General features: G+C 43.7%; 1 protein-coding gene across 2 annotated transcripts in view; it reads right to left on the reverse strand.

Moving 5' to 3' along the window:
- Positions 1 to 13,376, reverse strand: part of Nuggc (nuclear GTPase, germinal center associated) — a 46,044-nt gene that overhangs the window by 29,182 nt on the left and 3,486 nt on the right. For both annotated transcript variants that reach the window (XR_006851425.2, XM_046442956.2), the window contains exons 2-7: positions 8,424 to 8,565; positions 5,641 to 5,745; positions 4,986 to 5,094; positions 3,386 to 3,608; positions 2,764 to 2,994; positions 1,318 to 1,527 (exon numbers count right to left, since the gene is read on the reverse strand). Coding sequence is in view for 1 of the 2 variants with exons in the window: in XM_046442956.2 (XP_046298912.1) it covers positions 1,318 to 1,527; positions 2,764 to 2,994; positions 3,386 to 3,608; positions 4,986 to 5,094; positions 5,641 to 5,745; positions 8,424 to 8,520 (975 nt within the window). In the remaining variant the exon portion in view is untranslated. The remainder of the gene's footprint in view (positions 1 to 1,317; positions 1,528 to 2,763; positions 2,995 to 3,385; positions 3,609 to 4,985; positions 5,095 to 5,640; positions 5,746 to 8,423; positions 8,566 to 13,376) is intronic.

Here is a 13,376-nt window from a genome sequence, read left to right on the forward strand (position 1 = left end):
CATTTTCTTGTCATTATTCCCTAAAACAATACAACTATTTGTATTAACATTGTATAGTACTATAAGTCATCTGGAGATGATTTAAAGTATATGGACAGATGTGCGTAGATTATGTGAAAGTATTACACCATCTGATATGAGGAACTTGGAGCATCTGAGGAGTCTGGTGTCCACAGGACATCCTGGAACCAACCCCCATGGACACTGAGGGATGAGCGTATGCGATTCTTAATGTAATAGGTCATTCTCTGAGTTCTCATTCACAGAGAGAACTGTAGAATAGAGTAAGAGTTAAGAGCAGAAGCCCCCCAGGGCTAAAATCTCTGTTATGGGTGCAATTTACTTCACTTAGAACAGTGCCTGGCACAGAATAAATGTTCAGTAAATGTCCGCTGTCATTATTAGCTATGATCTTTGCCTCCTCTGGCTTAGTGTATTGCATGTGTGTGATAATAAATGAACAATGAGATACCTCAGAACACCTCAACCTCTGGTCACTAGGTGTGAGTTGCTAATTGCCCTTAAGGCTGACTCTCTGTTGGTTCTCACATCTGGAGGTGACTGAGCATTCCATTGCTGGGAACCGAGCTCCAACCCAAGCCTTTGGTGGAAGGAATGGACCTCCATCCAGACCACCGCCTTCCACCACAGCTGGCTGCACTGGGGATGGACACCTAATCTGGAGAGAATTAATCCATTAGCTGGGCAGTAACCTGTCAAATTTTTCCTCTAAGAAATTTGAGCAAAAAGACATAAAGACAGTGCTAAGCCCATAAACTTCAAGGTCATTTAGAGACAGGGGTAGGGTGGTCATTTTTGACAATGTGGATCCTAATGGCTAAGAAAACTAAGAGAGAAGCGGGTCTTTGTGAAGAGCCATGGGAAGGGAGGCAGTCAGAGGAGGCCAGGCAGAGAATGACAGAGAACAGGTACTTCAACCCTGATGGGTGTTCCTGAGGCCTGACCATATCTCCTGAGGTCCTCTGATGTCCTTTCCATGACCCCTCTTGATGTGGTATTGCTTTAGCTGGTTTCTGTCCCTCATCAACGTGGCCGCAGCCTCTAGGTCTTCAATGAGCAGCTGTTGGGCCCTGCACCCGCTGCACTCTCTCCCCACCCCACTCTGTCTTGGATTACTCTGCTTACTCTGAGGTCTCTCTATAGCTGACTGTCCACAGACCATATAAAGTAGAATTTAATCCCAGTGAACTCATAAAATTCTCTGAGTTGGAAGTAGAATTTTTTTTTTTTTTTTTTGGCTTAGAAAGGATGGAGGAGGTGAGGGAAGAGGAAAGAAGCTCAGTGAAAGAGAATCACCTTTTTCCACATCTCATCCCTCTTGCTGTTGAAGTCGCCTGTGCCTGGAATGTCCACCAGCACCACCCCTTCCGGAATTAGCGAGGATTTGGGGAGAGTCACTTCCACGTGTTTGATCAAGGGCCAGATTCGGGTTTCAGCTGATTCTCCGTCCCCGTCTCTCCTCTGAGTCCGGATGTAGGGGTCCAGCTTGACGGACAGTTCTCCTGCCTGAGAAGGAAGGTCACAGTCACACACCAGCGTGCTCCCAGCTCTTTTCTCCTGGGTCAACTGGACACAGGTCTGTTGAAGGCCTGGCCAATGGATGTCAGGAGGCCCGTCGTCTGCTCTGCAAGGGCTTTGAAAGGTTTCATTCATTTGACTTCCAATGTGCCCATCAACTGCTTAAAATATTCTGACAGACTCATACACATTACACTTTAATTATAATACAAAAAAAAATCTAAGGAAATTTAAATTTGTAAATATCTAAGTAGCATTAAATATTTAAGGATTTGCTTTGTTAATCAGGGGACAATTGGACATAAGATGTTAGGACGTACATAAGCAACTATTCTTATTTTGTGCAAAAATCACCAGATTTCTAAATAGAATAACAATACTTTAAGGATGAATTTTAAAAAACAAGAAAAACTAGGTTTTTAAATGCACAACTTGAATAAACTAAGTGTTGCTCCCACAAATATTTTGTTTTAATATGGAAATTAAATTTTAAAAAGTTCACATAGCACCACCCTGAGTTTTCGTCTGTCTGCCTGGGGAGGCAGTGGAGAGTGATGGGTCTAAGCCAACCAGGACAATCCTGCTTCTTGCCTCCTGTTGATCGCCCTTCAGCTAGGAAAGATCACGTGGCTCCCTTCTACATAATGAAATCAACACACAAATTTGTTGACGGTGTTTCTGGGGAAGATTTTATTTCCTGATGAAAGGGGAGATACGGTAGGTGCCAGCTTTTCCAACTTCTTTCCACGAGGCTAGCTGTGAAGTCTAGCACTGACTTCAGTAGCGACCTTGGGACAACAAGGCAGTGAGTGTGATGAAGGCCAAGAACTCTGCAGAGAAGCTGACCTGACACTGCTGAGCCTCTCCATCAACCCAGGACCCTGCTGCCCCCAGACTGCTTACATGAGAAGATGAATAAACCCCTATATGTTTAAGCTATCCTATATCTTTATTTTTATCATTTGCAGCTAAATAGTATCCTTAGTTAATCCTTAACTAACTATAAACGGTATTTTCTCTGCGTAAAACCTCCTCCATTCAGATGCTAAAAATTTCTATTCAACAGCCAGAATGAAAGATAACTTGGGTCATGAATAACTCTGAATCAGGCATCAATTTATTTCTAATAAAAACACTGTATCTCAGGTAAGTCCTCTAAATGGACTCACTGTTTTATTTAAGACCCGTGATAAAATGAAGAAAGCAAATCCTGAAGCTACCTACCTCTTCTGCCTTGAGAGTGATGACTCTGGAGGTGGGAATCTTCCCTTTGGGCTTTGCCCTCAGTAGCTCCTCATAGTTCTTTCTTTCTGCCCCAGTTCCATAAACCATCCTTAGCTTCCAGATGGCCTCCTCCACTGCGCCGTCCCCATCCCAGGGGTCCACCTCTTCCCCGCCTGGCTCCTCTGCACTGTGCAGGAGTTTAGTCAAGTTCTTCAGCTCCTCTTTCCACTCCTGCCAAGGCAGAGCAGGGACACACCCTTGGTGACACAGGAACAGGAGGAACCATGCTACCCCGTGCAGGGCCCGGGCTGCATCATCAGGACATCTCAGATCAGCTACCATGCCCCCTGGCTGTGTGGATGAGGAAACAGGGCCCCAAGGAGAAATGGCTGGTCCCAAGTGCCACAGGGAGCTTTACAGGACCTGGCCAGAACCCATCTCACTCCACTGAGCTTTCTCATTCCACAATACGGTCTTTCCACTCAACAAAAGCATGAGCTGTGTATGCAAGGGATGTGAGACAGTGAGAAGGGAGAAAGAAGGAACAGAGAGGAGGAAGAGGGAAGGAAGGCAGGGAGGGGGGAGGAAGGATGGGAGGTAAGAGGACGGGGGACACACTTGCCTGGCCAGAGAGAAGGTGGATTTTGGCCTCATACTGCTCACAGCAGCCCGAGCGCACTTGGACGATACAAGAAGTGCAAATGCTTTCTCCAGACACGGGCAGAAACATTGCCTGCTGGATGATGGCATTGATCAGGGAGCTCTTCCCAGCCCCAGTGCTTCCAAATAAGCCAATGTAGATCGGATCCAATGATGGCTTTTCAATCAAGGCAAGAAGCCTGTTTCTGTATTAATTATAAAATGCACATTTTTATGATCATCCAGGTGTAGTGGGGAGACCATCAGAACAGAATGCAAGGAACTGAGTTCTAATCCTGGGCAAGTCACTGCATCCTCAAAATCTCTACTCTCTCCTTGGTCAAAGGAAAATGTTATTCGCCATTCGCTACACAGAGTTGGCCTGGGGGGGGGGCATGAAACTATGCAAAAATACTTGGTAAATATAATTCTATACAGATGTGAGGCACCTTGTTTGTGTTCAATAGAAATTACACATTCTTGTCCCTAATAAAACTTACGCAGAGGCAAAGCAGTATTAGGAGCAACCCAGAGTCTTACTGTGTAGTGGCACCCCCTTCTCCACAGAAAATCTTAACTAAGCTTCTCCAGTTTGTAGAAGTGTGTTTGCAAATGCAAAGTGTGATAAAAAAATAAAATAAAAAGATAGATCCTTTAATAAGCTTCTCTAGTTTGTAGAAGTGTGTTTGCAAATGCAAAGTGTGATAAAAAAATAAAATTAAATTTAAAAAAGACAGATCCTTTAATAAAGCCTCTGGCCTTGAGCTGGAGCCTCACAGAGATGTTTACATTTCTAAGATAAGAGAAGTTACCAACTGGGTTCCAAGGTAACAGCTGGCAGGGGAGGGAAGAAAGGGGAGAAGAAGCTCTCCCCTTCTCAGGGGTTGTTCTTGAAGGGTCAACTTGCCCAGAACAGTGAAAGAAAAAGCTGCTTTTATGTGATCTTCTGCAGATGGTGAACTTCTGAGCCCCTCCCTTTACATGCTGGGTATAAAGTTCTGAAACTACCTGAACTCAGGGTTCGGGGGATTGACTGATGACAGCAAAAGCTGTGCCCTCTGAACCTGGCTATAGCCAAATAAACCTGATGCCTGTTCCTTTTTTGGTGTCTTGCCTCATCTGTTCTCTGCAACAACTGAGCAGGAGAGATTGTAGCTTAGGCACCTCTCAAGCACCTCACGTCAGTTCCCCGAGTATAGTGTGGGGCACAGGCTCAGAGTCACATAGCCTGGGGCGGATTCAGGCCCTTTTTCTTACCTACAGTTTGAGTTTACTCAGTTTACTCAGTGCATCAACCTCTCTAAGCCTCAATTTCAGTAAAATGGGAAGATCAAAATAGCTCTCCTCTTTATAGGGTGTGAGCTTTAACATATGTAAGATACTTAACAAATCACTGACAACAGGGACAACACACTGAATGGCAACTATCAGTAGTAATGATAATGGCCCCCAGCTTCAGAAACTCCCAGGCTTCTCTGCTTAGTTTCTACCTGAAAACTTCTTTCTGTTGAGGGGGAGAAAGCACCCCAGCCTCCTAGGGAAAGGCATCAGCGCCTGAGACAAGGGTATGGGTTTCAACTCACATGAGATACTTGACTCCGTTAGGAATGCTGTCATCCAAGAAGACACACTGCAGAAGTTTCTGGTAAGTGTTGCTCAAAACCCTTCTGGTCCGTGACTCCAATTTCTCATCTGGAATCAATAGAAATGAATTACCTGGGATGCGCCTGGCAGGGATCGAGTATTAGGTCTCCAAAGGAGGAATCTGCTGAATATTGCAGAGAAAGGGAAAGAAATGAAATGAAAAGCCATTTAAACTAGAGAGCAAGAGAGCGACCGTGGGAGATTATCACTTGATGGAGATGGCAGCGCCAATTCCGACAACTCCAGAGGGCCAGCCTCTCTGCAACTCCTAATCAGAAGCCATCTCAGACTTTGCCACGGGCTTTAGCACCTCCTAGACTCTTTTCTCCTGTGGTCATAAAGAGACCAAAATGTAAGAACACCATCCAAACCCCCACTAAAGCACCAGATTAACCATTTTCACGGCCTTTGTTCTAATCAGAAAGAGGTTATTTTTATACTATCACCCCGTCTTCCAGAGCAATCTGGAGACAAGCTTTCAGATGACACATCTTCATTTGAAGACCTTTCATCCTTCTCCTCTGAGCATTTGAACACAGCTGGGAAGGACAGAGCCGGGTTAAAACAAGGTACACCGCAGTTTTATAAACTCACATTCCTTAAGAGCGCACTGTTCTGCTGACTGAAGGGCTCGGAATCGCTGGCCTGGGCCCGCCCGGCGTCTTTTCTTCATTGGCTCTTTAAATACATCGTCTTCAGCTAGAGAGGAGCAGAGGTTATGCAGTTATAGGTACAGGGCGCGGCCTCTTTGCCTCACCTCACTCACTGCACAGGCTCTGAGGGCTAAGAGAGGACCTCTACCAGCAGCTCCGTCTGCCCATAAGCTCATTCGGAACAGGACACTGTGGCTCACCCCATGTGGTTCCTACTTCTGTCGCAGGGTTTTATTATTATTACTATTATTATTATTTTTATTTGATTCCAAAATGTATCATCCAACATTATCTCCCCGCATGAAAAACATCAATTTGGAGGTTTTCAGAAACCAAAGTGGCTAGACATTCTTTACCAAATATCAAGTTTTAGGAAATCAACCCACTGTGGAGAGAAAATCCTAAGGCAGGGCTAAGTGTGGGTGAAGCCTTTTCAGACTAAGAAAGAAATTGATCAGAAGCAGAATGCGGGGTGGGGGGGGGGCGGGATCATGGGCCATGTATCCAGGATAAATAATCCCCTGAGCAGCAGCTTCTTAATCTGTAAAATGAGAGAACTGATAAAAATGTGTTAGAGGAGCTTTGGATGGTGCTCTCCAACATGGGTGCCTTTTGAGAGGGAACATTTTCCCCTTCTTCACCTGGAGACATTAGCAGCTGCCTCCTTCCACAGTCAAGAACACACATCACAAGAGGCAAAGCTTTGTAGTTAAATCTTTTTCATTCTGCAGACTCGCTCACTCAAGGTTTTCCCCTTGGTTACAGGTGCGAGGTTGGTAGGGCCCATAACCCAAAAGAAAGTTTAATCAAAAAGTTGTGTGTATGTGTGAGTGTGGCGGGGAGGGTTAAAAAACACCTCGGTGGTGGTGTTCACCTGGTTAGAAAGGGGATAGAGTTGTTTGTAATTATCCTAGACCAGTGCTTCTGGGGCTGGCTTGTGCCTTAGAAAAAAGCTATGGGAAGAACTGGAAGACTTTATATAAAGAGGGCTGAGGCTCCAAAACTGAATGTCACGTACAAAGGCCATTTTCCCTAAAGAATTCCACTGGGGACCCAGGATTGGCAGCCACATCAGAAGGCCCAGCCTCTGTCCTAGGTTCCAGATGTAGGTCTCCTGGACAGCTCAGGCAGCTTCCACTGTTCAACCTTGCAAATTCCAGCACCCATTCTGCTCACACCCCACAGAGTATTCTAGCACAGAGCCACATCCCAAATACTGTCCCTCTGCCATCTCCTGCTCAGGAAGGGACTGTTGAAAGAGCTTGTAGTTTAGACCTTGTACCTCAGACATCTCACTTCAAGAGCTTAACGGGAAGAATTCGCCCTGGCTCAGGTTAAGGACTGCATTAGAACTAAATACCAAGTGGTTGCTGGCTTGGAGGCTGGAGAGGAAGAGGCAGAGAAGAAAAGAGCATGCTGTTCAGGCACCTGGGCCAGCTGCAGGCTGAACAGCACAGTGCCAGAAAGTCTCCTCCACCTTTGTGGGAAAGAATGTAAAATGATATCCAATTTGTAACTTGGGGACTCTTTTGTGTTAGCAATGTTTCCTAGTCTCTTATCCACATGTGACAAGTGATAAGCCCATATATTCAGGGCTCTTATTTCAACTCTGTAGTGACTGGCAATTGATCTGATAACAGACCGGAAGCTTATTTATCAACTAAAGCAAGGTTAAGAAGTAGATAAAATAGCATAGTTTAAAACTCTTTTTTTTTTTTTTATTTCCAAAGTGAAAAACTGCCTAGGAAGGAGAAAGTATTGCATCTTGGACTCATAGTATTTGCATGGATAGTATTTCCATATTGAATTATAACTTGAAATGTATGGGCCTGAACTTATATCACAGCTCTTATTATTCCCTTTAATTACTCAGGCACGCATTTGTGTTTTCCAACATTCTATATAGAGTTATCCTAGAAAAGATAGTAGAAGGGGAGGGAGACAGGACCAGGAAAAAACAAAAACAAACAAAAAAACCTACTGCTGCTGTTGCTTCTGTCTGCCACAAGGTGTCACATTTGAAAAGTGATCCCCAACAGTCCAATGCGAGATGAGGATTCATTGTTGCTCCAAACCATTGCCAGAGGCCTTCAGGATCTTCCAAGCAAAATGATCCCACTCCTCAATACTAAGCTCAACCAAGCGGATCCCCGAGTTGGTTCTGTTTCAGGCTCAGCCATGCTTCAGGGCTGGCCACTACCCTGCTGACCCCGAGGCTTTGCTTTCCTTTCCCCTAAGCTAATTCTTTCCACAGGAAGGAAAAAGCATTTCTCCATACATCTCAAAACACAAAGGACTATAGTCCCCATTTTCTGCGCATGGAGGTTACTTCCCTGCCATCTTCTAGGAAAAGCTCTTCCTAGGGGCCCTTCATCAGTCCTCTGCATGAGAAAGGTGACAGGATTCACCCTCCAAAGTGACCTTATAGGCTACATCTCTGCTTCTAAGGATAGCTACCAACATCATTCCAAGGGCCCTACCTTTTCTGCTGCAAGAGAGGCTATCTTCAGAGGGTCCTAAAAGAAGGTTCTGTAACCTTTTTTTAAAAAAAGGTAGAAAACCCCACAACTGAATTGCCAGCCAAACAGTTCACTTCATCATGAATAGGCTATTTTAGTTATTGTTGAAATAATGGGCATTCATTCACTATTAAAACTTGACATGAGAAAGCAGCATCTGACTGAAGAGCAATTAGAGACGATTAGATGCAGTCTCATCCGTTACCTTTAACCAGACAACAGCAGTCTGTTCCTGTGGCTTCATCCGGGGACACCACTGCAGGTGTATTACCTGGGTGTGGCCTGGGCTCTGTTTCTGCCATCTCTTATTACGTGAAATCCTGCTTTTGTCACTTGGAAGAACCAATCTAAAAGGACGTACAAAGTACAAGGGGAAAAGCAGCAGACATTAAAAATACAAAAAGCAGAAACTAAGAATATATAGATCTGTCTATGCTTTGTTTTCCTCACTGGATTCCAAGCTCTGAAAAAGCAGTGTCCATTCTATCTTTGAATACCTCATGACACCTAGTGCAAATGACTTTTGTCTTAAATATGACAAAGGTTGATATGGGATCGTTAGTTTTCCTTCATACTTGTATCTTTGGAAGTTTAAGCTGTGATCTTTAAGACAGCCCACTCTGAATCAAGAATGAACCTCTGGAGGCTGGAAATGTGCAGGTGAAGTTCCCTGGCTTTGTGCTCCGGGCTCCAGTCAGGTGTGCCCTGACCCCTTGGGCCAGGGCTGTTCAGTCCCAGAGAGCCTCAGCAAGAATCTGGGAGGGAGGTGGCTGAACAGTGGACACTCCTGTGGAGTTTCTCTGGAGGTTACTGAGTGGGGAGGAGAGAGTTGCAGTAACTAGATTCTATGAACCTTCTTTGTTGGTTGCAGAGCAGGCTGAACAAATGTTAGCTGCAGGGTGGGCGGAACTCTTGGCCCTCACCCTCACCCGTCTGGTTCCTTAACGCTTGTTTGCCTCAAGTCTGAACATTCAATCCCACTCAAGGCTGAACACTTGATCCCCATCCATCTGGTGCAAAGGAAACCCTCATCTAGCCCCTGCCCGGTCTCACTGAGGGCAGAAGATGAGACCCTTAGCAACTATTGTATGATCCAATCACTATATGCCAACAAGGCAGCTTGCAGACCTAGAGATCTCATTAGATTTTGGCTATAAAAACTCTCCTCTCACTCCCCCCCCCCCTCTCTCCCTTCTCTCTTTCCCTGGTCTCTCTTTCTCTCTCTCTTTTTCTCTTCCTTCCCTGTTAATCAATAAAGATCTCTTGGTTGCTCCAAGTGTCATGGTCACTTTCCTTTCATTCTTCATCACCCCATCCCACCTCTACCACGGGACAGCCCCACTTGGAGGCTACATGCAGCACAAAGGCATGGAGTGTCTGCAGGGGAGAGAGAAGGAGGCATCTCCAGAGGAAGCACCCAGCCCATTGGCAGACAGGGCACCAGCATAGAGGGAGAGCCATGGACCCCTAGAAGCTCAGAACAGAGGGCACAGCAGCAAGTGGGTGGGAATACACTATGCTGAAGCTTCTTGGTCCCCATCCAGAGAGAACACAAGCAGGAAGCACCCAGAGTGCTTTCCATATCTGCTGTTTCTGTTGGGAGCACTCAGCCGTGTATTTTAAAACCAGAATCACTAGCCCTTCTAAACTATGCAAAATTCCTCCCGACATGACAACTTATACTCGTCAAAAAAGGCTTTAGGGAGACTGTCTCATTTGCACATTAACCCCAAATTTAAATCACAACCCATCATTTGAAACAGTCTCTTATTCTTAGTTTGGCTTGCTGATTAGAACTGGCTAAGTAGCACTTAGTGTGTTGATGGAATGTGGTCCAAACCCCTACTATGTGCAAAGTCCTGAGGAGGTAGAGCTCTTTACTTCTCTATTCTCTCCTGTAGTCTACCCTCAGGCCACCCCACACCCCTGATAGTTCTCCAGTGCAGAGCATTCCACCGAACTCCCAAACCTCTTAGCACCTGTCAGGTGCCCTTGCCCCTTCTTCTCAATGAATTTCTATTCTTCAAGATCCTGTTTTGGCATTTCCTCTGTGACATGGTGCCTGGATTCTCGACTTTCCCCTTCTAAGTCCCCACTGCCCCACAGACACCACTGTTATAATGTTGACCATGCTTTCTATATTTCTTCTCTTTATTGAGCCACCAGCTATTTGAATTCAGAGGACTGCACTTTTTTAAATACTGCATTTTTTAAAAAATACTGCATTTCTTTCAAGAAGTACAATGACTGTCAGTAAAAGCTGAATGGCTGAATGAATGAAAAACTAATGGATCAGATTCCACACCAAAGGATGTTTAAAAGCCAAACGTTTTTGACGCGATTAGAGTTCTGCCTTAAAGAGTATAAAGCAGCAGGTAAGCAAATGGAGCAGCATTAATGGTGAAGACCATTCAAGAACTGGGAATGCTTGAACTGAGGAAGGGAAGACGTAGGCAGAGGCAGAAGACGGGAGGGGACTTCACAGTGGTTTCAAATGCATGACCCAGAGTGGCAGGTAAGAGAGGTGAAGAATCAATTTTATGGTTCCAAAAGGGTAGAACTAGACCCACTAGGTGGAAAGTAACAGAAAGCATTTTGGCCTAACATTCTTGAGTTTAGTATTTCCCCCTTCTCTGTGGTTTTGTTTTCCAAGGTCTCAGTTACCCACAGTTAATTATGGCCCCAAAAATATTAAATGAAAAATTCCAGAAATAAGCAATGCATAAGTTTTAAATTACACAACATTTGAGTTGCGTGATGAAATCTCACACTGTCCAGCTCCATTCTGCCCAGGACATGAATTGTCCCTTTGTCCAGCATACCCATACTGTATATGACACCTGCCCACTAGTCACTTAGCAGTCTTCTTGGTTATCAGATCAACCGTTGTGGTATCTCAATGCTTGTGTTCGAGTAATTTTTGTTTTACTTAGTAGTGACCCCAAATTGTGAGAGTAGTGATATTGGCAATTTGGATATGACCAAAAAAAGCCACAAAGTGCTTCCTTTGGCGAAAAAGTAAAAATAAAATATGGTATTTTGAGAAACAGAGACCACATTCACATAACTTTGATGACAGTGCTATTTTTATTATGTTATTGTTGCAAAACTCTGTGTCTAATTTATAAATTAAACTTCATCATAAATATGTATTTGTAGGGGAAAAAAACAGTAAATGTAGAATTCAGTGCTCTCTGTGGTTTTAGGTTTCCAGTGGCAGTCTTGGAATGAATTCTCCAAGGATAAGGCAGAATTACTATAATCTAAGTTGTCCAAAATGGAATGAGATCCCTTAGGAAGTAATGCATTTCCTGACACTAAACGAGTCTGAACAGGAACCCTATGACCATCTGGTAATGGGATCGGACTAGATGAATCTTAGGGCTTCGTTGACTCTCAAGATTCTGAGTTTTTGAAATGTTCCCCAGAAAAGCTAGTAATGGAAGTACTCTGCAAGATCACTAAATTTCATAAGAGACACAGCAATTTCTTGTTTGAAACACTCAGAAATGCTGAACTATATCAAAGCCTAGATGAGTGAGGAGATAAAAATGATGGAAGAACTGTTAGATGGGCAAGAATGCAGTCATGCCTGCCCATAACTTCAGCCACAGAACTAGAAATTGACAAAGAGATCTGTTGTTTCCTGAAGACATCAGCTCAAAGCCACTGTCACATAAAATATGAGGCATTATATCATCATGGTGGATGCTGATGATATATATATATGTATATATATGTATATATATATATATATATATATATATATATATATAGTCTTATTAGTGGACAAAACTAATAAATTCTATCCTGGAATTTATATTTCAGGAAGAGACATTGGGGCCAGATGAAGTCCAAATGAACTAATTAACCGAAGTGATAAGCATTACCACCAGACCACCACTGGGTTAAATAAATATTTCAAGTGTGAACGCAGAATCTTGAGAATTGAATAAAATGTGATCTTGAGACTAAAACCCTTCAATCTGAAAGCAATGCAGATCAAAGTGCATAAAAAGCACCAAGAGTTGAGAGGAGAATCAGATGTGCTCACTGAATTCTGGGATGTGGGTAGTGGTTTGGCTCCTTTCAGGGATGCAAGAACTTCAATTCTCTGACTTCAGTTACTAAGTCAACAGAATACAAAGGGAAGCAAAGGTCATCAGCATAGCTTGTAGCTATCTGGAGTGGGATTAGGTTTAGCTGCATCTAGTGGAGACAACAAATCATAAGCACCAACCAAACCAAAGCAGCACCCACAGTACCAGTCCTTGTAACCCCTAACTGAAATCTGAGAACGTGGAAATTATCTGAGATGTGGTTGTAGAGAACTGGGCTTCAAATTCCTTCTGCCAGTGTTTGAAGACTGGCAGGAAGAGTTCATCTGACAAACCATGACACTGGAAAATGGAAAGGTTATCATTTACAAAAAGGGAAAGGAGGTAGAAAGAAATAAACACCAGACATTTAAAAAGGAAAATAACCAGTAAACAAATAGAGGTGGTAGTTTAGTACAGTTGCTCAGAATGGAGTCACTGGGTTGAAAACAATGTGGTGGGAAGAGTATTAGACTGGAAACCAGATGTGGTATGTTCTATTTCTGGTTTTGCCACCAATGAAAAGAACTGTAGTGTTTTTAGATTTAAATAGGTGCTAAAAGAATGAAAATTCTCATTTTAAAATATCATTTGTCATGGAAACCAATAATGTACCAATGATTAGGGTCTTCTAGGTAGCACAACTGAGAAGACTATAATGGTAAGTTCGTTGTATTAAAGAGAAAATGACCTGCAGGTGCATCATCCCTCCTAAGCTAATGCTGGAGTCCACTTCCCTGCAGAGGGAGGTAGTGATGGTAGTGCATATCATGAAAATTTGGTTTGTGTTGAGAAGCAATAGAAAATAATTTAGACTTATTGCTCGGGCAGGCAAGGTTCTGCACGTGTGGTTTATTCTATGTGTATTTCAACTATTTGGTTAGCACCTAAGTTTTGCTTTTAGTACTTATTTACATTCATGTGCACTGAACCCCAAAATAACATCTTTTATGACCCTGCAGGTTTAGCTAGATATGGGGAGGTTGTTCAGAACTGGCTTCCTGTTAGGTAATTGTGACTTTGGGCAGTTACTCTTGCTTCTCTCATCTCACTTTCTTCTA

This window comes from Marmota monax, unplaced genomic scaffold (assembly GCF_021218885.2).
Source record: "Marmota monax isolate L192 unplaced genomic scaffold, Marmota_monax_Labrador192_F-V1.1 WCK01_AAM20220418_F8-fsc00344, whole genome shotgun sequence".
Taxonomy (NCBI): Eukaryota; Metazoa; Chordata; class Mammalia; order Rodentia; family Sciuridae; genus Marmota; species Marmota monax.